We start from the raw sequence: 25168 nt of genomic DNA, 5'->3' as shown, positions 1-25168 counted from the left end.
CTGCAATATAACAAAGAGTGAAAAATTGAAGGGGGTCTGAATACTTTCCGTACCCACTGTATATATCCTGGTTTTATGCTTGATGACTCCTTATTTTTTAAATCCCATATTAATCAACTAAGGACAAAACTAAAGGTAAAGCTTGGGTTCTATTACAGAAATAACCCCTGCTTTTCATCCGAGGCAAGAAGAAGATTGGTTTCTGCCACATTTATGCCAGTCCTTGATTATGGAGCCATTCTGTATAAATCGGCATCTACCAAACTTTTAGGTTCTTTGGACACTCTGTATCACGGTGCGCTCAGATTTATATTAAATTCTAATGTTAGTACCCATCTTTGTGATTTGTATAATAGAGTTGGTTGGACGTCATTATCAACACGCAGACATAATCACTGGTACATGACTATAAATCCATCTTGGGTTTACTGCCTCCATATCTTTGTTCCCTCACCCAGTCTAAAGCTCTTGGAGCTTATTCTCTGCACTCACAGGACTTGTACATTCTTTCGGTACCATTTGCATGAACTGAACTTGGAAAATAAGCTTTTCAGTTTGCAGCAACCAATGATTGGAACTTTTTACAACACTTGAAGTTGCAGACCTTGATGTGTCAATGAACAATTTTAAATTCTTGATTAATGAGCTGTTGAAGGAAGAATTAATTTGTAAATGTTTTTAATTGTTGTCAACACATTGTTTTAGTGTTCTTCTTATGAAATGTAATGCTGCATCTTGGCCAGGTCACTTCTGTAAAAGATTTTTAATCTCAGAAAATTTTACCTGGTTAAGGACAAATAAAAAATAAAAAAATATTTTTCTTACAAAAACGCATCGATTCGCTACAGGAGGCCTTTATTCACAGTTTTATTATGGATGGATGCACTTTATTTGACTACTTTTGGACTGTTGAAAAAAACACCCACCTGCTGCCATTATAAAGCTTGGAAGAGCAAGGATAATTTTTAATATAACTCCGACTGGATTTGTCTGAAAGAAAAGTTATATACACCTAGGATGCCTTGAGGGTGAGTAAAACAGGCTAATTGAAATTTTTGGGTGAAATAACTAACCCTTTAATAATGTCCAATTTGTTTTATGCAACAGTAAAACATGGCTGTTCACTTTCAGAAGTTGTAGTGATGCTTTCTTTTTGAGACATATTTTCAAAAGATTTCAAAAGATTTGTAAAATATATTTTAATGCAATTTAAATTGATTTTAGAAGAAGAAATATCGTATCGTATATTGAATATTGCATTTTTATATGGCATGCTATTTTATATTGCATTGCAAATATTGCACACTATCGTATCGTATATTACATTTTTCTTCAGTATCGCACAGTCCTATTCTCTAACCATTAAAATAAATAAATAAAAGTACAAATGCAATGAAAATACAGGTGTCGGTAATCTGTAATCTGCAAGTACCAAAAATAAAAGTATTGGTATCGTACTCATTTTGGAAGAATTGGTATTGGTGCATCCCTAGAATTAAATTAGGCAAATTTTCATTTCATGTTGCTTTGAAATAAAAATGAGATTAAGTTCAGCAAAAGCATGGAGAATGTGCTGGACTTTTTGGGGCGCTTCTTTTTTTTTTTTTAAAGTGTTTATGTATGTTGCTGGTGGCACAAGAAACGAATGTACCTCAGATACAATCAAGGTCTTTTCTTACTTTGAGATCTACCCGAGGAGCAGAGGAAGTGAGGCACCAGCACACTGGCTGGAGGGAAAATGAGACTGAGAGGTTAAAGGGGACATGCAGCGTTACGTGGTTTAGTTAGAGGTGAGGTTTTGCATGAGTGGGGGCTCTGGGGTGTGCTTGTGTGTGTGGTATGGGACTGTAAGGATATTGTCCATGTCTCCCCAGATTAGAGGCGATGTGACAGAATGACCCCCTACCATTGCGGCACAATCATTAACCAGGGAAAGAATCCCATCCCCATAGCAACCCCTGCAGTTCTGCCAAACTGTCTGCAATGAAAAAGAGGGAGTGGGGGTGGGGTGCTCAGGGTGGGGAGGGTGTGTCTCAATGTGTGTGTGTGTGTGACTATTGATGTTGGAAACTGTATGCAAGCCATTGCTCAGCCTCAGAATGTGAAAATTACGTGATTTGGAAAACTAGTTGCGAAGCTTTGTTTTCCTGTAGCCCCCTCTAAACGTATGCAAATGCTGGATATTTGCATTAGCCTTTTACTGTAGCTTAATTATGAGGAGCGAGGCAAAAATGTGTCTGTCTCGTGCAAATATTTCCAAGGGAGGTATGGACTATCCACTCAGGTAAGTTTTTTGTGAATTGCATCTTTCCACATAGTGAGGTAGATATGTGGGGGCGTGTTAGAACGAGCCGTTTTAGGGGGGCGTGGCAGAGTCTTAACTTTGATAAAGAATATCTCTTTGGTTTTGAGACTTTAGTCTTTGCAACTTCAGAGGTCTTATCTATGCACAATCAGCTTGTAACACTCCAAAGAGAAAGGAAAACTTGAAATCGCATCATATGACCCCTTTAAAATCTTGATGCTTTTAAAGTTGACATCACCAGCCCTCTCTTGCTGTTTTCTCTCTCGGTGCAGCTCTGCAGCAGAGATGAGTTGGCTTTCAGAAAGAGAGAAACTTCTTCCTTCCTGTATTGGGTGTTCATCTGCTTCAAGGACATTAAATGGCTTGAGACGTTGAGGGTTGCATCATATTAGCAAGGCTACATTTCAGCCAAGCATCATGTGAAGAAACTTCATTTCTGCATGTATGCAGGACAGACCTTTCTTTTTTGAGTAAAAGAACTGGAGGTAAAGGAATGAGCATGTTAGGACTGTTGTGTATGTGTGTGTTTTAGGGTGGGGAGGGCTATGGGAAGTAGCAGCAGAGTTTGCGTCAGAAGGGTGTGGTGAGATAAGGCCAAGTTCACTGCTATGGTGATGACTGTGCCAACCATAAAGAGAAAGTCCTACGTGTGGGTTTGTTTGAATTTATTTGCAGCCAATGTACACTCCTAGCCATCACCGTTGGTATTCTTAAAGAAACAGTACAGCCAAAAATGACAATTCTGTCATTATTTACTCCTACTCCTACTGTTCGTTTTTCAGGGGAACACAAAAGCAGAAGAAATTTCTGTTTATTGTGACCACTCTGACAAGGTTAAAAAAGGACTTGAAATTAAAAAGGACACCTTGAAATAGTACTATATTCAAAATCTCCTGAAATTATATGATTACTTTTGTGACTACAAAGTGCTAATGCTCAGGTTTTTTTTTTTTTTTTTACAGGAAGAAATACCAATCACTGACCACCTTTATCATGTTATAGGAATGCTCTGATCAGATTTTTTTTCCACACGTTAATACTTTTATTCAGCAAAGATGCAGTAAATTGATCAAAATTGACAGCAAAAATAATGCTACTAAAGATTTTTGTACTTTCAGCTTTTTATTTATTTATTATTTATTTGAACTTTTTATGCATCAAAGAATCCTGAAAAAATGTGTCATGGTTTATAAAAGATATTAAGCAGTACCATATTGATAATAATAAAAATAAGAGGTTTCTTGAGTGCCAAATCAGCCTATTAGAATAATTTCTGAAGGAACATGTGACAAGATTGTAGTATAGGAATCAGTTATATTTTAAAATATATTCAAATAGAGATGGTTATTTTAAATTGTGATAATATTTTATAACATTATTTTTTTTTTACTGTATATTGATCAAATAAAAAGTTCAACTAAATAAATAAATAAAAATATATATATAATTAATATTAAATATTTTTTAAAGAGAGGCTATTACAATTATGATTCAGAATCAGACAGATAGGCTTATTAGGAAAGAGCCTACAATGCTTAATGCTAGATTGATGTTAATTTCTAACCCAGGGGTTTTATTAATTAATCATATTTTCTTTTAATTATAATTTTTTTGAGAGATCACCAATCACAGTGAATCAATAGGAGCAATTACCAGCAGATAGCGATTGGAACCTGGTTGATCGGAGCACCCCTTGTCTTGTGGCCAAACCTCATTGACATCAATGGTGCCATGTAGGGCTGCACGATAGTGGAAAAAACTCACATTGCGATATATTTTTTTTTCTTCTGCGATATATATTGCGATATGGAAAAAACAGTAGCTTCAATAGCTCTATATTTGGAAAAAAAAAAATCAATGATTGGGGTGATTTTGTAGGCGAGTAAAGGAAATAAACAAATTACAAGCATAGATAAATAACAGAACAAAGATACAAATGAAATTTGCAGTGAGAAAAGAAAAAGCAGTGCTTTATATTTTTCAGGTAAGTCTAACATTATTCAGGTACAGAAATTGAATAATCAAATGTAAAATAACACTGCATAGTTTTCATTATAATTTAAATCTAACAAATCTGTGTTAAAGCTACAAAAGTGATTTTCCGTTATGTTTTGATGTTTGATTAACGTTCATGACAGAGAAAGCAACAGGAACATTAAACTGCTGTGAACCAATATACTGTAACATTCATTTTCTTACTCAATTGTTTCCCTTTGAAATGCTGACCTAAGCCATAAGCAACTGCGTGTACAAGGATACTTGCAGAGCACAGTATTTCAGGCACAAATAGACGCAGAAGTGAACAGAATTCAGTGTTCACGTGCATCTGCGTGGCTCTCACTGTGTCTACACCGGATGCAAGCGGCACGATGCGACACGACAAAATACAATAGAATCCATTATAATCAGTGATGCTGTTTACACTGGATGTGGCGCGGCACGACAAACCCCCGACAGTAAACTGATGCCTCGTTCTCTTTATGACGTACTGACACAAAGTTCAAATGATATGCAACGGTCACTTTGTCGCGTCCAGTGTAGACAGACTTTGGGGCCGTTCACATGTCGAGCCTAAACACGTGTGGGAAAACGCCAGTCGCTTTCTTCTTCTTTCCAAAGCGCTCGGGAGCTTGCGCTTTCGTAGCATCTGCCGTTGCTAAGCAACCGTGACCTGTGCACTCTCCACGACGACGCGGAAGTTTCAACAAAGGATAAATAGATTTCCAGCACTGAAAATCGCGTGCAGTAGCTCTGCTACTAAATGTATTTAAAATGGGTATCTCTGTACAGCTGTCCAGTGTAGACGCAGTGTCTGTGTGTGGGCAAAGAAAACAATCAGTTTTAATATATAGATATAACGATCAGTATACTAAACATCGCACATCCTGCGATGTGACTATCGCGGATGCGCACATCGCGATATCGATGCTGAAACGATATATCGTGCAGCCCTAGTGCCATGTTTGATTAGAGAGCTACTCTGGAGATGTTCAGTAAATAATGGCTTTGATTTGAGTGATGAACAGACCAGACTTCATCAAAATAACTTCAGAACACTTATGTGTCACGTAAGATTGCAAAGTATCAAATAATAATAGAATTTTCATTTTTCTGAGAACAATTCCTTAAAATTCATTGTTTTCGGGTGAAGTGTTAAAGTAGAGTGGTGTCCTTCTATCAGACCCTTTGTAATCCCTGTGTCTCCTGCTTCAGCCATTCAGTTGGCCTTGACCTATTCAGGTGATTCTTACATTGGTCTCAACTCTCACCTCAAAAACTCCTACGGTTCTCGTTTCGCTGCTTGCTTCTTGAAGGCAGGGCCCTTCTTGTTGCACACAGCCCTTTTGTTCCATCACAACTTGTGTGTGTGAGGGTGACACGACACTGTCTCACACATCTCGCTGAAGAGGAAGTGTGGAGTTGTAGGCAGACTAGCAGCTTCACTCAAGGCCAGTCTCTAAGTCTCTGCTTTGGGGAGATGCAGTACTGAATCTAAAGATTTCCTATTTTTTAAATCATAATGTGCTGACCCAAAAGGAACTGGCTTTTGAATTTTCTGTGCTGCAAAATTCTGCTGAATAGATTTAACTTTACATTACATATACATTTTACTTTACATATTGGTTAAACATTTTCATCCTTGTCACATTTACAGTGGTGACATTTACCATGGTTTGGCGAATTTTCATGGGAGAAAGCTAGTCAATTTAGTTTCAATTTCATGTGACTGCACAACGTTTCCCCACGCAGATTTCGCTGCTGGTTTAAGTTTGTCACATGCTACATTGACCAAAAGATAGCTGCTTGGTTTGAAAGTGACTTCTATGTGAGCTGTGCTTCATACATCGCTACGCTATTGACAATAGACCTTTTTTACCTGCAAAATTTTGCCGAAATTTCATTCATGTGACACTACCTTTAGTGTGCAGTGATTCTAAAATAAGCAGCAAAGTGGGCCAGACCTTATGGCAGTTGACAAAAACTAGACTAATATCAAAGTGCAATTGTATTACCACCGGAAACTATCACTGCTACTACAGCAGTACTTTCTAAGGGCATAGTGCTTTACAGAGAGTAGCCTGACACACAGGGTGGTTTTTGGCCAAAGGGAGGCCTTGTACCTTCAAGAGGCTAACGGAAAGAACCAGAGGGTAGGACAGAGTCCTTGCACCACAGCCTGTGCTCTGTGTGTCACCAAACCCTCTGCCTGTTCATCCCCCTTACACACCCCATGCAGCTGTGACCTTACATGTGTATCCTCCCCTTCTGCCTCATCCCCCTTACACACCCCATGCAGCTGTGACCTTACATGTGTATCCTCCCCTTCTGCCTCATCCCCCTTACACACCCCATGCAGCTGTGACCTTACATGTGTATCCTCCCCTTCTTCCTATTCTCTCTCTCTCTCACTCTTTTTCTTTCTCTTCTTTTGCTTTTGGACCGATGAGTTGATTACATGGAGGGACGCAGTGACAGCACTGGCTGGTACACAGAACAAGATGTGCCCCAGGCCCCAACAGACTGCATTAAAATTACACTGTTCTGACATATTTAAACAGCAGCGGCAAACACGTACACACAGATCCACACATGCATACACAACCAGAGACCTTATTCTCTTCACAAAAGAGTAGTCCCCCCCGCCCCCAAGTGCTGGAGAGGCTGTCTTCTTCCATGAACACTAAAGGAACATCTCATTTATTTTTGTAGTTGGTCCTCGAACACCTTATTTGGCAGTGCATGGAGTTAGTGGAGCGGCTCTGAGAAAAGCAATGACAAAGTAAGTTTACTTGTCAGTCAGTTTGTCCCTTAGAGTTTGGTTCACTTCACCCTCATAACCACAACTTATTTTTACAGCTTACAAGAATTACATCAAATAGACTTGTCAAAATGACGACTGCTCAGAGTTTTTACATGTAAATAGAGCTTGCATCCTAGAACACTGAGATGGATTCTTAGATATTGTTACTTTACATAAAGATGACAGTAGAGAAAGGTGTAAAGTTACCATACCAAAAACAAGCACAGAAAAATATTCACAGAAACATTTAACAGAAAGGAGAGAGAACTTTATATTTAACGACCTGATGAAAATTCTTTAAAAGCACAGTTTAATTTCCTATGCTAACATATATTTCCTATTGAAACAGCAGGATGGAACATACTGTTGGGTTCTTTCTATGTTATATATAAAAATAGCCTTTAGCTTATGTAACAGCTGTGAGCCATTATTTGCTTCATGCTATTGCTAGTTTTATTGGACAGAAATTGGTATATTCTGAGTGCTAGATGAGTCATCATTTTGATGCACATAACTGCTAAAAGTTACAAAAATCCAAATATACCTAGAAAATATATACCTGCTAAATGTTAATTTACATGAGCACATAGATACCTTCATTCCTCAAAGCTAAAAAAGAATGTGCAGCATTCTGCAGAATAGTTTTAGCATAGTTGATCACTTTACATATTGGTCAAACAGCATCCTCTTGTCTTAAGGTGTGGTCACATTCTCTGTTGCTTGGCAGATTTTCTCAGGGGAAATACAGTCACGATTTGGAATTTCATGTCAGGGAAAGAAATTAATTACAATTACACTTATTTTGATTGTTTTTTTTCAAATATGAATCAATGAGAACATTGTTTGTTCAAACCAGAAAGTCATACACCACTAGTTTCCTTGCTGAATGCAAAAGTGTGTCACATCAATTGACCAAGCAGCTTACCTGACATCCTTTAGAAAAGCTAAGTGCAAAAAAGCGCTGTCAGTGGAAGTGTGCAAACTAATGATTGGAAAGAAACCTGCAAACTAGTGCAAGTGTACACCAAAATGTAAATTATGTATAAACAAAAAAGGTTGAACAAGCAAATCTCTTGTTTGCTTGTTCAACCTTTTTTGTTTATACATAATTTACGTTTTGGTGTACATTTTGCCTACTAATTCAGATTAGGTAAAATGTTAGTCACACTGAGGTAAGCAATGATATTCCATAAGTAGGACCCTTGGAGACAAGATCTCACATCACTGCTCTACCTTTGTATTCTCAAGATTTGCTATGCACCATGTCATAAAATCTGATCTCAAATCAGTTTCTGCTGTCATATTTTTTTGTGTTTACTCAGTATGAGATGAGAAAAAAGCTGATCTATCGTTTTTCCCTTTTATTTGGGCTTAAGACCGGGACACACCAAGCTGACTTCCATGAGCTAGCAGCGACGAAAACTGACGGTGCAGCGTCTGGATCAAAAAGCTATGCTTGAAAACACCGCTCAGACTACAGCCAACTGCAAACTAACACATGCATTCTGAGCCTGCTTGAGAGGAATTAGCTGTCTATATCAGCAGTTATATAATAGTATGTATTAGTCATTTAAAAGGAGAAACCGAAACAAGGATATACGCAGATATACGAAACGTAAACAAAGCAGTGCTTGCTTACCATTTTGGATATCAGTTATGTTGATAAGTTTATTTATTTTAAGCGGCTCATGTTATGAAAATATTCACATATTGGAATGCTTGGGTAAGATCACGTAACATTAAAATAGCCTTCTGTCTGTGCCGCCTTCATTTACTTACTAGATTTCATCACTTTCGTTTTAATTCTCATGCACTGACCTGTTCGCTAAACTGAACATCCAATCAGAGTTCTCACTCGTGCTGACGGCCCCGACGCTGACTCAACATGTTGAATTGGGCAAACTGCCGCCGACATGAGCCCGATGAGAGCCTACGTGTGGAACACACCAAACAAACTAGCCCGACAGACCCGACGTTGGCCGTCGGCTTGGTGTATCCTGGGCTTTATAGGCCGTTGTGCTAGACCAGGGGTGGCGAACGTCGGTCCTGGAGAGCCGCAGCCCTGTAGAATTTCGCTTCAACCCTAATCAAACACACCTGAACAAGCTAATCAAGGTCTAAAGGCTTACTACAAAGCTACAGGCAGGTGAGTTTTAATTAGGGTTGGAGCTGAACTCTGCAGGGCTGCGGCTCTCCAGGACCGGAGTTCGCCACCCCTGTGCTAGACTGTAGACTAGGGCTGTCAAAATGGCTGAAAAACTAAATTCGAATTTTGTACTTAAATATTATCAAAATTCGAATTATATTCGAATTTAAAATGCATAATTTCAGTTAGGGTGAAGAAAAGCTTTTGGCTTCTCTCCTGAGGCCACAAGAGGGCGCATCATTCAAAGCATAAGATGACATGACTGTGAAAAAAAGTACATAATGTTTAAAATAATGTTTATAAACCAACTGCGGAGAAGATCTTGTTTACATCAAAACCGAAATCAAGCCGTTCACACAGAATGCATATTTCACGCATTTTCTAGACGGACATCTATTACTGTTGCACTCGCGTCTCGCACAAAAGAGCTGCATGTTTAAAAAGCCATGTAAAATTAATGCGTGAAATATGCGTTCTGTGTGAACGGCTTGATTTCGGTTTTGATGTAAACAAGATCTTCTCCGCAGTGATGTTCTCTTTTTCCGCTATATTTTTAATGAACAACGCAGCAGCGCCGCATCTAGTGGCTTCAACTGGATAGGCTAACAAAAACATTATAATGCAACGACACTTACATCTTCATCACCTCTCGTGCGCCGCTGATAAGGCTGCCTCCTTAATGCACACCTAAAATTCGAATGCAACGTTTTTGCATTCGAATGTGGACTTTTATTTTAAATTCGACGAATATTCGAAATTCGATTTTTTTTTTGACAGCCCTACTGTAGACTGTAGATTGTGTGTAAATGTTTATATGCAAAATGCTCCCTAGACTAATACAACCCTAGTATCCCGCTATTTATTTATTTTTTAAGCTTTCATATGATATTTAATGTAGGCCAGAGTGCTGAACCTGAGACAAGAGTTACTGTAGTTAGGTAACATCAAGATTTAAATTTTAAGTTTAATTTATTGAATCCTCAATGTGCTTTGTCTGGATGGGTGAGTATCTACAATAGTTAGTGCAGTAATATCACTTTGGAATAAAATCTTAGAAGATGGTGGATATGTGATACCCATTTTTCATGATGGGAAAAGGAGTCTGTCATCTGCCACATCTCTTCTTAAACTTGGAATGGTTTCACTACTAAATTCCCTCCCACCTCCATTTGCCTCAATGATCCAATGAAAGGACAAGGTCCTAGATTGGGGGAGCTTCTGCACTTTGGAATTTGGGCAAAGGTTTTACTTGTGTACTTACAGCGGTCAGAGAAACTACACAACAGCAGGGGAGGTGGAGAGGCCCTGCCTTTCCTCCCTGCTGCTAGGAAAACTGTCCCACACCGCTCCGAGAACAACCCACACCTCCCTGCCCCCTCCGCATGTACTTCTCCTGCACCCTCTCAACCACTCCTCCTAGGGGGTCCAGTTGGGCCTAGCCGTGGTATGGAGCACGAGCCAATGTCCAATCTCGGGTTACACGATTGTGCAACATACGGCTTTGAACACCCTTTCGGCCCTTCAGAGCTAAAGTCCTACTTCCTTCTCAGGGCCTCATGCATTATGAGTTTAGCCACTTCTGGTCCTAGTAAGTCCCAGAGTAACATTCTCAAAGAGCAACGTTTTTTTAACAAGGTTCTGCTGACCTTAGGTGCCTAGTTGAGGCTCAAGTTTGAAAAAAAACAAACTGGGATTTAAGCCTGGGAAGCCCCTGATATTTTTTTGGAAGTGCCCAAGAGATATAATGTGTCATGGCATTAGGGCTGGATTTGTACTGCTAACTGTTTCTGCAACAAATGCAATGGTCAATTAATCTGGTGTGGCTTCCTTTCTTCCAGGTGTTTTTGTAAAGATCAATGAGAATTAGAAGAAGAAAAACTTAGAGTGTGTTGTGCTTATGTGACTCCATCTGCATTTGAAAGCAGTTTTGGTTAAATTTTAGGACTTTATGCCAAAGGTATTGTACACCATAAATTGTACTTTCTGATAAATCTTGCATTTCCATCATGAAACACCTGAAGTAGAAGATGATGACCATTTAACAAGGATCCCAATAGTGCAGCCCAATTTGGCATTGCACTAGGGTTTTTGTACTAGTTGCCCCAACATTTTGGTTTATATCATGTGGATTGTAGGTACCTCTTCACCCAACCAACCTTCTCTTTCGGTTCCTCCTCTCCCCTCACGATGAGGATTGTTAGGTTCTGATAGAATTTCTACCATTGTTCAAGGAAGCCAATACTTCCTAAATATGAGTACCAAAGTATGACTCTCTTTGGAGTAGGAGGGATGGACAGAAGGGTGTGTGTGGTGAGCTATGCAGTCCCAAACGGCCACTCTACCCACGCCGCACTGGGGCGGGGACTGGTTGCCAAGGGGGCTTGGGAGCGACTGAGTGAGAGAGATCGCCATGACCCAGATTGTGATGGTTCTCTCTTCCTCTCCCCCTCCACCCCCAATCATTCCCTCTCTTCTTCACATCTTTCCCATTCTTTAGTTTTCTACTCTCTGCTATCTTCTCTACTTTGTGCTTTCCTCTCTAATCCTTGATGTTCCCTCTCTCAGTAATGAGAACCCCCTCCTCTCTCCATAACTTCCTGCTGGGGCATAGAGGGACTGGGGTCACACCCACCCCACCCTCTTTTATTCCTGGAACTACCCACAGCACAAGATCCCAGGGGAGCCTTTACACACACACACACACACACACACACACACACACACACACACACTCACACACACTCACACTCACACTCTGGTAAATGCTTCCTCACCAATATACATCATAATCATTTCTCCAAAAGGATTTGGCAGTGGGCGAATGCTACTCTCAATCATTGAAGTGCTCACATACTTCCATATTGCAGGAGCTGGTCTTGTGTGTATAACTTACAGCCAGAGTCCAAAAGTCACTTTCTGCCAGTTGTGGGTGAATTAAGAAAAAAACTTAAATGGCATAAAATTGTATTTTGCATTATGCTTTAGAATATATTAAAGATAATATATATGTTTATCTTTTGGGATTGTTGACATTGGTATTATTTAGCAGTGTTTTCGTTGCATATTTGAGACACTGCCTCTCATTGTGGGTCTCCTTCCCCCAGTCTAGCGGCAGCTAAAACAGAAACATTAGCGCGCATCATATTTTCATCTTCGTGGCTCTATGCAAGGAATATTAGACATTTGTGTTGCCAAATAGAGTTTGAAAGTAAAAAAAAAAAAAACTTTAGGCATCATAGATAAACTAATGATAACATTTTCCAGGACAAAGGTATTCAGCCTTTTTTGGGATTCATTAATGGATGGAAAGATGTGTGGCGCAAGATCCTATCCCCCTGCAGAGACCCATCCCCCGATTTCATTGGCTGATAGAACTTTTTATGGGTACACTATTCAGTGCTCATTAGAAATGCTAGAAAACTGATTTACTGTGTATTTAGTTTTAGTATTGAAAATTGTTATTCATTTTAAATGATTAATTGTTAGCATCTTTCAAAGCTAGAAATGGTCAAATTTACCATTTTCCATTCCTTTGTGGTTCTCGTTTACTTGCATCAAAAGGTGTCAGCCCATCATTCGTAACATTTATCTTAAATGTGGCAGTTACTGCCTGTTTGCAAGTACCGCAATTTTATTTGCTCACCAAAGCCACTTGGTGAGTGCTTTTTACAGACGTTCTGCTCACATTCAGTGTGTATGAAACGTTGGTTAACACTGGTTTACCAGCCGTCTCAGACAACATTAGCCATCAAAAGGAATGCATATATGTTTGTTCACAGTGCATGTGTGTTCACAGTGTGTCCGTGCCAGGTTGGGAGGAGGGGCACATTGAGGGCGGCCACACCCCAGCTTATGGGGGGCCACACCTCTTTGTGGAATCTACTGCAGCTGGGTCACATGACCCCCACTCCCACCCCCATGCCTAAGCATTACCACATTTCTCCCTCTCTCTCTCCACTAATACTGCTGCTCTACTCTATGAGACCGGCCTCTCTCCTGCTATTCGGTCTTAAAGAATTGGGTGTGACTCGGCTCGGCTTGAAGAGGGAGGCGACGCAGGATTGTTGACTACTCCTCCCTGCTGGTTCAATCTTTCTCTCCTCTTGTCTTTCTCCAGCTGGTCAGTCTTTAGAACCATCTTTTCGCCTCTAATCTTCTGTTTTCTACACCTTTGCCATTAAGTTTCTACAGGTAACGTAGACGTAATATCTAAAGTATCTTTAATGTAGTCTTTTTTGCCTTTCTCTTTTTTCCCATTTCTGTGATTCTCCCTCCACCTTCAAACATCCCCCCACATTTGATTGACCTGTACTTGATTTCCACTCATCATCTCTTTTGTTTCCTCCTCCCCCAACTAACTTGTGCTTAAGAGACTAACTGTCCTCTGACTCTTCTCACATAAGTCTGGTGAGGATCATTAACTCTCTCTCTCTGTAGTCTCATGCTAACTTTCCTTTCAAATTTAATTCTGAACTCATGTCACTTAGTTCAGGCGGATTGTAGATTTCGTGAATCTGGTCAGAATTTAGCATTCTGCTAACTCATGAGACTGTTGGTAAGACTACAACTTGATACCCTGATTAGTTCTTAAGTGTTCTCTGTTTCTCCTTCGCAGTGTCAGACGAGTCCGAAGAAATCCACTGCAGCCACCTCTGAGCCTGTTGAGGAGATGCCATCCATACAAATCAAGCCGGAGCCAGAGGAGGTGGAGTGTATGGTGGTGAGTGAGCTTTTGTAATGTGGCATATGTGTGTGTGGGGGTTGAACTTCGTAGTGGGATGGAGAGTATGAAGCTTGGAGTTATTGGAAAGGGGTGTGGTTGCAGTGTCACTAAGATGAAGTCAGTGGACCTCAGGGTTCCTCTAGACTTGGATCTCCTCTTTCTAGATAAGGCCAGGCCATATCTACATGTTATTCTACAAATGTATGTAATAATAGTTTTATAATATGATCCAGTCTGGACTATTTGACTTAGTACATTAAAGCGTTAAATTCAAAATGAAACAGAAGTAGCAGCATATCTTTTTGTCAGTATAACATCTGTGTGAAATGGATTGTCAAAAAATAAAAAAAAGTAGGGTGGGGACTTGCTTCTATACATTGGTTGTTGATTGGATAAAGGGAGGTGTGAATGTGAGCTTGCAGTTGATTGTAGGAAAGGAAGGGGAGAGGGGTTATGCAGATTAAATGACTGGAGAAATCCAGCATACTAGAGGGAATTTGTTTCACCAGAAGATTAAGTTATGATAGTTATGACATTTTAATAAAAAATTATGAGGTCATTTTTTAATGAAACATGCTTGGATGAATTGGTTAAATCGTCCCCATTAAATTAAAACGGGGTTGAATTTTGTGGCTTTTAGTCTATATCTGCTTTGAGGCATCCTTTGTAGACATGCATTGAAAATGTAGTTTTCTTCTGGGAAAACAGACAAAAAATCCAATGTCCAATTTTGTCCAATCAAATGCCTTCTAGAATAAAACAAATTGCACAATGCTCGTCCTTAAGAACCACTCAGTTAGACAGGAAGGTGTTATCTGAGTGAGATGTAAGGCGACCAGCCAAAGATTGTTGTGTGATGTTTACTTTCTACCATGAACCCTTGCAAACTTTAACAAATACTCTCGACTATCAGAAAAGCTCATAGTAGCTGCCTTGCAACTTATAAACATTTTCTCAGCAGACCAATACAAACCCGTGCACCCTGACCTCTGGCAATTGTGCCAAGTCAGCCAATCACAGTTTGTTTTGGAAAAGCACTTCCTTTTTTGCATTCAACGTGCTACAGATATGCAACCCATTTGCGACTGAGACCAGGAAAGAGCTAAATAAATTCCTTGGAGACAGCTCCACTTATCAGTATTCCTTAAATCGATGTTTTGAAACTTGGAAATTGAATTTTTTTCCATGAAGAGTTTTCCATCAAGAGAGCATGAAGAAATAGAAGAGTGATCATTAACAGGCAATTCCCTCTGCCGGACGGTATCTTACAGTCTGAAGTTCCCCATAAGGAGTCATAACATAATATTTTATGTATTAACATTTCTCCTCCAGTGCTCTTTCCTCTTCACTTTGTTGTGGTATCTTTTTGTACCTTTCCTATTCTGTCCTTCAATCTTTCCTTCCAAGACTCGCCAAGGCCCTAATAGGATATATCGAGGGAGGCTTCCGTTCTGCTGTAGTCATGGCAACGAGGCTCTGGCGGGAGTTGGAACGACTGTGATGTACCCTCCCCACACCCCTCTGCTTGAGCGCACACACACACACACACACTGACACACCACCCCACCCCCTCACAACACTCCCACTCCCTCACCATACACTCCTAAAGCCGTAAGACACAGAACACCACATACCTGCAGGGTTACACACATGCTCGCATCCGCATGCACCATACATGCCTGCCATGCACTCACTCTGGAGCTAACGGGAACATTTAGGCACAAAGATGTGCTCCACACCATTTTATTCTCATCCTCTTCACACACATACAGCCTTCTCTGTGTCTAATGTGCTTTTACCCAGCCGGCGCTTCATAAAGACTCGACTCGGAACCAGTGTTTATTATAGAACAGCTTTGCCACTGGTCAGAAATCTGTAGAAAGATTCACCGGGGAAAAGTTGAAGGCAGCTGCTGTTCTTCATTGAGTTATTCAGTTTGGGAAAAAGTACCTTGGAGTTGCCGTTAAGATCTGATGTCGATTTCACCTGCGCAATCTGATACAGTTGTGGCGGTTGTGAAAAGGAAGTTAGGGGCTCTCTGTCGGTTGCCAGGTATTTCAAAGCTGTGCGCTCAAACACATCACAGTTGGAGTAGGTCTTCATAGACAACATGACATTGTAACCATTGTCCTGGGTTAGTGAGGCCCAGGGTGGGTAGTTGGTGAATTGTTTGTGGGAGAGGCTACATGACACTCCCTTTCAAATGCTAGGCAGGGCCACAAACTTAGATGCTAATATCACCCTCAGCTACTACCGTTTTCTTCCACTCCTATATTTTATCATCCGTATCTGTACACCACACCCTGCAGAATCGTAAACGACTGGCCTGACTAAACAACATGCATCCTAAACCTGCAACAGGCTTTCAGAAACTCTTGAGCTTGAGTTTAGGGTAGGATACACACCGGATTTTGTGTCAAGCATGAATCCAGTCTGCTTATACTGACATTGAGTGGTTGTAGCTGGGATGAGAGAAGAGATTTATTACAGGGCTAGTTTGCCTGTGAACCTGGGTCAGTGTACAGGAGTCTTTGACAGTGATCATCATTCTGACTGTTTAATGGTAGACTGGAGAGACAAAACAAGATGGGCTCTTATTTATGTTCCTGACGTAAGCAGACAGAAGTCTTACCGCTTTAGGTCTTTAAAGCAGCATGTACCAAATGTTCATTTCCAGCATAATGAGCAGAGCTCCAGACAACCGGACTAATATTTGACTGCAAGGATGTCAAGAATACCAGTACTTGAAGCCTACATGCCATTGTTTGAATGTGTAGTAGTTAGTGTATACCATTTTCAGTGTGTTGTGGTATCAAGAATCTTGATTGGTTCCTGAAATTGATGACCATATTTGATGGTGCAGCATTATGCTTTTACAACATAAAGTAGTTCGCATAGTGCAGCACCAGTGCTGGGTAGTGGGTAGTAACTGATTAAATGTAATTTGGATTGCATAATAAAATGTAATTTGGATTACATAATCAGATTAAAAAAAATTGAGTACTTGTAATTGATTTCAAAGATTGCATTTCAAAGTACTCATTATCAAATTGCAGTTACTTTTCTATAGATTACATGATTGCATATTATTTACACAATGACAGTAAATAATACATGTATTGATTCATCCCAATTCATTTTTTCTCTTAATTTTTAATTTTTTTTATTTTTTAAATCCTATGCCTTATATACATTCAGAAAGTGTTCCAGCTTTATGGAACTGCACCAGTCATTATTCAGGTGACTGTAATCACACGTAAATGGAGAGGTCACACAATTAGTTTGCTTTAATATTAGTTTTATCACCTCATGAATCCCAGTTTAGGAAACCTTGGAGTAAATAAATGTTTAATGCACTTCATGATTATAATGACAAAGAATGAAAAAAATTCTAATGGGTTAGGTCAAAAGTAATCTAAAAGTTAGGGGTGCGCCGATCCGATATTCAGTATCGGTATTGCTTCGATACTGGCATTTTCTGCTGGATCGGGGATATCGGTCAGACGAGACCGATCCAAATCCGATATTGTGTGTATACTATTCAGTGTTATTGTTAAGCCCCACAAAAGGCACAAAAACATTATAAAGCACCATAAATTTTCCGTGCACTATATTTCAAGTGTTCTGAGACCGTTCCATAGTTTAATGTGAGGTACAGATGAATATTTAAGTCGTTCAATTCAAGTTCTCGTAAACTCTTCTCTCCGCTGCGGCTGTCAGTCATCCTCCATTCAGCATTAAAACCATTCAGCATTCAAACTGCGCGTCGCGTTCGGTTACGACAGTCAAGATGACGAAACTCTCTCTAGGATGATACAATGTTCCTATTTTTATACTTGATTTGTAGATAAACATCAGTGGTTTTGCATAAAATGAATTTATCTTGCTGTAGTTTAGTGCTAATTCTAAATGATGTTACTTTCTACCGGGTGTCTGTTAGATCACTACACTGGAGTATGAATTGTTCTTCACGCGCACAGTAACTGAAATTTAAAAATGTTAAAAGAAAAGGCTCAATAAACTATCGCACAGATATAATACACTATGCAGCCATCAATGTCTCTTCCCTTTGTGCTTTGAACTTTCAACGCTGCACGCTGTGACTCCGTGTTGATTCAAGCGCATCATTCTGCGCACTGGATGCGCATTAAGCGCTTTGTGCCGCTCTGTATTGGAGGCTTTCATGTTATAATACTTTTGCGCAATGAAAGATTGTTAATAGCCTTTCTTGTTCTGTCTTATCTATCATATGTTGCTGCATATGCAATGTATTTAATTTATTGCATATATTTATATATAATTATATTTACTTGTTTTTCATGAATGTATATTACAATACAAAGAGCAGTGTGTAAGATTTTACCGGATTACACTTATTTACTTTTATTTTCCACCCCACTAAATAATGTTTTTTTCTCTAAATGTTTAGATTTTATAAAATTATTGTGAACTCATCATTTTTGTAGAGTAACTTTTGCTGCTGAATTATCCACTAACCTAGTTTATAATAGTATTTTTCTCATAGATTATGATTATATATTTTTTAATTTGTTATTTTTCTTTATAATGAAGTTGTCTATATTTAGTAGATTGTGTGTAATACACAAAAGAGTGATGATCAGGTCAACACACACTAAGGTATAGAAAAAAATAAATAAAAAAAATACCTGTGCCGGTATCGTATCGGTATTGTCCGATACTCAGAACTTTTGGTATCTAATCGGTATCGGTTCTGAAAAAATTGTATCGTGCCACCCCTACTAAAAGTAACCTAACAGTAGTCAGAATACATTACCAAATGTGTGTAATCCAACAGATTACGTTACTAACTACAATTTCCGTTATGTAATTTGTAATCAGTAATGGACTACAATTTGTAAGTAATCTACCCAGCACAGTTCAACACCATTGTCCTATCTTTGAATTTTGAACTTTAGTAGTAGAAGCAGCCCCTCCCTGTTTTTGTCAGACGTAAAAACAATTGTCATTAACGCGTAGAACTTTATGATTCAAGACAGAAATGCACATAGTTGCAGTCAGTCATTTGTTGTCTGTTGTAATTGATTAGTAACCTAATTTGTAACAGAGATTTTTCATCTCTCAGTACTGTGGTGGAATGTAAACTCTCTTGGGAGTGTTATTAATGGCCAATTTCCCCGTTAATGGTTGTCGGTAAGGTCAGCAGAGAGTCATACTGCCATGATCAGTCCATCATTCCTAACAATGTTAAACGGAAGGATTTTTCACCGGAAACTCACATAATAGTTCTAGTTTCTTTCTCTCGCTCTCAATTTGTTCTGCATTTCTACACAGTGAGAAACAGGGAGCGGTTCTCTCTGCGCTGCCAACCTTTACCATGAGTAGTTGCTCTTCTGTCCTTGCTCTTATGTTTATGCCAATAGTTTCTCACTGGACTACTCTGTTCACTTTGTATGTTTATGTGCACTTGATATGTTGGCTGTTATTTTGTCTTGATTGGTTTGTCTGTGTTTTACCTGTGTGATTTGTTTATAATGCAGTACATTCCCAGCCAGATCTTCTATAGTAGTCAGCTTTGTGTAGTGGGAGGAGCAACAGCAGACTCAGTGGGTGTGGCATCAGGCCGTAGAGAGGGTTATACTTAACATAAATAAAATCCCAAAAAAGTACCAAAAAGGGGAATAACGTGTCCAAGGGGATAAAAGTATCCAAAATAAACAGGGAAGCTGGTGTCCTCGCTGTGACTGGGAAGTCGTGAAGGCAGGTAGTGTCGAGGGAGTGTAACCCAGGTAAAGGGAGGCGGAGTCCCTTTATATCAACATAACTGATATTCAAAATTGTAAGCAAGTGCTGCTTTGTTTACGTTTAGTATATCTACGTATATCTCTTTTATCCTTGTTTCGGTTTCTCCTTTTAAATGACGAATATATACTATTGATAACTGATGATATAGACAGCTAATTCCTCTCGTGTTAGTTTGCAGTCGGCTGTAGTCAATAATTTGGTGACTTTGGTGTTGATTTGTGAAGAAACCTGTTTGTTTCTCACAATTAGTTTTTGTTTGCATCTAATTAACGCAACCCATATGTATAGCTAATATGAATGTTGTTGTAAAAGATCTCACAGATTAAACACAATTGGTTTTGATAATGACAGCCACAAGGCTCGTCCTTCTCTCAACACTCACTTGCTGCCGCAGGCCTAGACAGTTTCCTACAACTGCTAATAGATATTGAACACACTCAATTAACATCCCACACAGCACGCTATTGATAATTGGGTCACTTATCGACGTCGTTCTCCCGACACCAGCGCTACATCTTTACGTGATTTCTTTGAGATTTGAGCAATGGAAAACAACTCAAGAAGATGAGAAAGGTGGAGTGGATGAAGGGTGGGGATGCAGAGAGAGTGAGGTGGCAGGGTGGAGAACTATAGAGAGACTGAGAGAGAGAGGTGGGCGGGATCGAGAGAGAGAGAGAGAGAGAGAGAGAGGGAAAATGAGTCAGCTGATATACCTCCCAGTTTCCATGACAACCGGAGGCCTTTCCCACCCACTCTCCCCTTATTCTCTGTGTTTCGCTCCCACCCCGGCCCACTCGCTCTCGTTTTCTCTCACTTGTTTCCTCACAGCACCTCCAGTTACACAACTCCGCTGTATTACTTCTGTCTGTACCTGTCTTCCCTTTGTTTTTTTTACTTTATTGTTTGACGTCATGAGAATTTGCCATGCTGAAAATGTAATATTATGTTTTTGATGACGTCATTTAAGCATGTGAATTGGAAAGTTCAGCTTCAAGTTGAAAGATCTCAAACAAATTGACTTAAAACTTTATTATTAATGCGGGCATCACTATAAATACTTAATACCTATGATTGTGTATTCAGAGAAAAAATGTAGATGAGCATATAATAAAAGCATAAAATAATAACAAAAGTAATTTTGTTGTTGAATACTTTGCCAAAAGCTTTAAAATGCCAGTTTAAAATGTAGACTGCCATCATTGGGAAAAATATTTTAAATATTTTAATTGGTGGCTACAGCAAGCAGGATGTGAAAGAAAAATCAATTCCGAATAGTCTGAATAGTGTTTTTACATCCTTAGAATCCCATAGGCTTGCATTGAAGAATGAAACTAGAGACCCAACAACTGCTAAGCAATGTGCTAAAAACCACTCAGAACACGTTATCAACCACATAGCAACACCCTGACAACCACCCACAACATCCTATCATCATGGAAATGAGTTTTGCACGGATAGGCAGCACAAGTTTAACGTTTTAAGTTCAGTGTTCCCTTGCTGATGCTAAAAACACACCAACCTCTCTGTTTGCACGAAGTGTCATTCAGGAATTAGTTTCAAACTTTTAATTTGTTTTATTACCTCACAGAAAGCATAAACACACAGGCCTTAAGGCTACTTAGAAGTCTCACTGCAGAGGGACACACAGATCTTTGTGTATGTGTGTATAAATGTGTGTCTGGGCTTGGCTGTGTTAAGCTGGACTCATGCCAGGTTTAGGCCTTCTCTTCTGCAGCGCGGAGGCCCAATCTGGCCAGCCATTGTTCCTGTGTTTTGTGGAGCTGCTGCACAGCTGAGCATGAGCGCTCTGTACCCTCCCTTTCCTTTCTGTCCTTCGTAATCTCCTTCCTCGCCTCATTTGCTCTTCCATATTCGTTCCTTATCTCCCTTATACCCTAGTTTTCCTCACAGTTTTCTTCTATTTTTGTGCTTGTACAGAAACAAGAGCCGTTAGATGATTGTCCCGAGCCTACAGACCTCAAAATCAAATCCTCGCCTCCTCCGCTCCGTGACATCAGCACCCAACACAACGATGACGACCAGACGGAACCCGTGGACCTGTCCCTCAACAAGCCCCGCCCCTCCTTTCCGGTAGCCATGGCAACCTCCACCCCTGCGAACCCGCCTCCTCAGAACATCATGGCGAGCGCCACCATCCCGGCGGTGCTGTCGCCGGGCTCCATCCTGGCGTCCACGCAAGGGGTCGGAGGTCAGCAGATCCTGCATGTCATCCACACCATACCCTCCGTGAACATGCCCAGTAAAATGGGGCAGCTGCAGACCATCCCAGTGGTGGTGCAGTCCTTACCGGTGGTCTACACAACCGTAGCCACAGACGGAGTGGCTACCGCCGCCATCACAGTACCTCTCATCGGAAGCGACGGCCGGTCAGAGGGGTCAGGTAATATGGCACATGCTCAGCTGTAGCACTAGAATGAGCTTCCACAACCTCATAAATCTACATAATAGCTACAATTGTAGGGTTGGGAATCATGAACCTGTTCTTATTCAGAACCGCTTTCATTTTTACAACATATGTTTTTCTTGTAGTTCGGTTCCGTTAACGTTTCTAGAGCGTAGCATGTGTGTGAATGGACTGTGAGTTTGAAACAAGAAATGTTTATTTTGTTTTATTTATATGCCCATTAATGGTTTAAAATAAGCTAACTTTAAAAAGCTCTTTTAAAAATGTCTTTTTAACAAAAAAACAAACAAACAACAATATAAATAATAATAATAATAAGCTTTAAAATTCCAGTTTAAAATTTTAAATATTTTTTATATTTATTATATATTTAAATATTTATTATTATTATATTTATTATTGATTTAAATATTTTTTTTTAATTCTTAATATTTTAAATAGAATTAGTGCCTACAGCAAGCCGGATGTGAAAGAAACAGTAAGATAAAATACTTTTACACCTAGGATGCATTAAAATTGATCAAATGTCTATTTGTGTTTTAAATCAGTGCTCTTCTGAACTTTCTGTCAATCAAGGAATCCTGAAAAACATTTATCACTGTTTCCACAAAATCTTTTGAAACATTAATTATGATAAGAAATGTTTCTCGATCACAAAATCAGCATGTTAGAAAGATTTTTAAAGGATCATGCAGCAATAAAGAATGGAAAATTAATTGCAATTTAAAATGTGTTCAGATAGAAAACAGTTATTTTAAATGTTACTAATATTTCAGTTTTTTTATTTTATTATTTTTGATCAAATAAATGTTGCATTAATGAGCATAAGGGACTTATTTCAAAACCATGAAAAAAGTCCTACTGACCCCAAACATTTGAACGGTACTGTATTCTGTCATTAGGTTTGGTAATTTAAGCGCGTTTATAATTGAACTGAACAGAGGCAGATATATGCAACAACATTCTTTACTCGTTTCTCAAACTACATCAAAAAGCATTACACATGGAAATACAAATCTGCTTTAATTCAATGATAAAACTTTCTGTACACTTTATCTTACATGTTAAGATCAGTTCTAATCATTTTTGAAGGCCCAAGATCCAGTTTTTAGAAACAGAAACCCATTTACTTGCATCATTAACTTCGACAGCTCTCATTATATCCATTTTGTTGAAATCTGAAAGGATTAATCTCATCATTTGACAGCTACTGTAATAGCAGTAAATGCACTCTTATTTTCCAAATATTGTCTATTCTTTCTTCCTCAAAGCTACTAAAAGTCTCATTAAGGAACCCGAATCATTAAATGGAATAGAAGCAGAATCATTAATTACTTTACAATCCCCATCCATATTCAATCGAATGAAATCAAGTAGAAATGTTCTTGTAGGCATGCGTGAAGTGCCATTGAAAAGCAAGAATGCAAATATGAGCCTGGGATGGATCTTGTCTCCTCTTTTTGAAACTTCATATGGCACTGCTGATCATCTGTCCGCCCGTTTCCTTTAGGCAGTCACACCCTTGGTCTCGCCCTCTTGAAGTTTCGTGCCATTGCCGTTTAGTTATCAGCATACAAGACGCTGCTTCATCCCACACATGTGGACATGCATATAAAAGACACAAAAGATGATTTCAGGGAGAGGCAGATGCAAGCTTAAACTTTTAATTAAAGGAGATAATAAAGCAAATCTTACCGGTCTTTATTAAAAAGCTGTTATTAAATAGAAATTGCTTAGTAAAATGTACACACTGTTACAGTTTCACTCATGAAAATTTTTTTTTTTTAGGTTTCTGAAGCCTTTTTGTTTTAAACAAACATATTTCATCAGCTTTTGACAAGATGTTTAACTTTTAAGCAGGACAAATGATAAAACTTAACCGTAGTAGCATAGTTTCCCACAAATACCATAGTGATAATGGTTATTAGCGGTCTTGCTAGGCACTATTATTATTTCTCAGTTTTAGGGGTTTGTTGAAATTTCTAAACCAAAGTATTAAACTTTGGTGCATAATTTGTCCCAAGACGAAACTGTGGTTACTGTGATACATTTTTGAGAGAGGAACCATCAATATTTAGGTTTAAGACTTCAGTTTTCTTCACGAAAACTTGGATCTTTCCATGCGTCACCCCTCTTCAGAGTGAAATGGTTCGGTCCACTTGAGTCTTTTTCTTCCCATTGCCCTTTTAATCGCACGGCTTTCAACCTCCCCTGAAAAACACCATGCAGGTCTTGGACCATAATAAGAACATTAAAACACAAAACTATGCTGAATGAAATGTGCTGAATGTTTTTTAATAGGGGAACCCCACCCAAATAAAACTATGAAGAAACACTAATGCTTGTTTAACACACTAATACAACCCCAACGTCTGAACTCAGGGAGGAGTTGTGCTTGGCTGTTTTTTTTTCTCGGTTATTAACTTTATATGTAGCTCCGTGAAACCCAGTTGAATGTAATGGACACATTATGAAGGTCAGTGAATTGTGTTATTTGGGTGGGGACCATCTTCAAAGAGACCGTAAAGTAGAGCAGTTTCTTTTGGACTCATTTTATGGGAAAACTACCAAGGTGGAGGACGCAGTGTGCTTTATTGAACAGGTCCATAGCACCCCAAATTGTCTCTAGTGAGAGGCTGTATATGAAGAAGTATCTCTGTATATGGGTTTTTTGAGTAATGTGGGGCAGTTGGGTTTGGGGAGGAGACAATTAATGAATGGGCAGCACCCTTCCCCCTTCATTTAGAAGGTAATCTTTGAATACTCTCTCTCTCTGGGGCTTCTACAAATCATCTCCTCTGTGGCGGGTTAAAGGTCACGTCCAGCGATTTCAGGCCAGTACTTAACTATCCACAGTCCACACCCTGTGTCAATATGGAGCATGTATTTAACTTGTAATATTTTTTCTCTCTTTTTCTTTGTCCTGTGGACTTGTGAACTGTCTGGATGCCAAAAAAAAAAAAAACCCAAAAAAGCTTTCTTGC

General features: G+C 39.3%; 1 protein-coding gene across 4 annotated transcripts in view; it reads left to right on the top strand.

Moving 5' to 3' along the window:
• Positions 1–25168, top strand: part of LOC107675193 (Krueppel-like factor 8) — a 49456-nt gene that overhangs the window by 18165 nt on the left and 6123 nt on the right. For all 4 annotated transcript variants that reach the window (XM_016469454.1, XM_016469455.1, XM_016469456.1 and 1 more), the window contains 2 exons: positions 13868–13972; positions 21698–22160. In XM_016469454.1, the coding sequence (XP_016324940.1) occupies positions 13868–13972; positions 21698–22160 (568 nt within the window). The remainder of the gene's footprint in view (positions 1–13867; positions 13973–21697; positions 22161–25168) is intronic.

The sequence above is a fragment of the Sinocyclocheilus anshuiensis genome, unplaced genomic scaffold (genome assembly GCF_001515605.1).
Source record: "Sinocyclocheilus anshuiensis isolate Anshui unplaced genomic scaffold, SAMN03320099.WGS_v1.1 scaffold1487, whole genome shotgun sequence".
Lineage (NCBI taxonomy): Eukaryota > Metazoa > Chordata > Actinopteri > Cypriniformes > Cyprinidae > Sinocyclocheilus > Sinocyclocheilus anshuiensis.
Note: the sequence above shows the minus strand (reverse complement) of the source record. Positions and strands in the feature narration are given on the sequence as shown.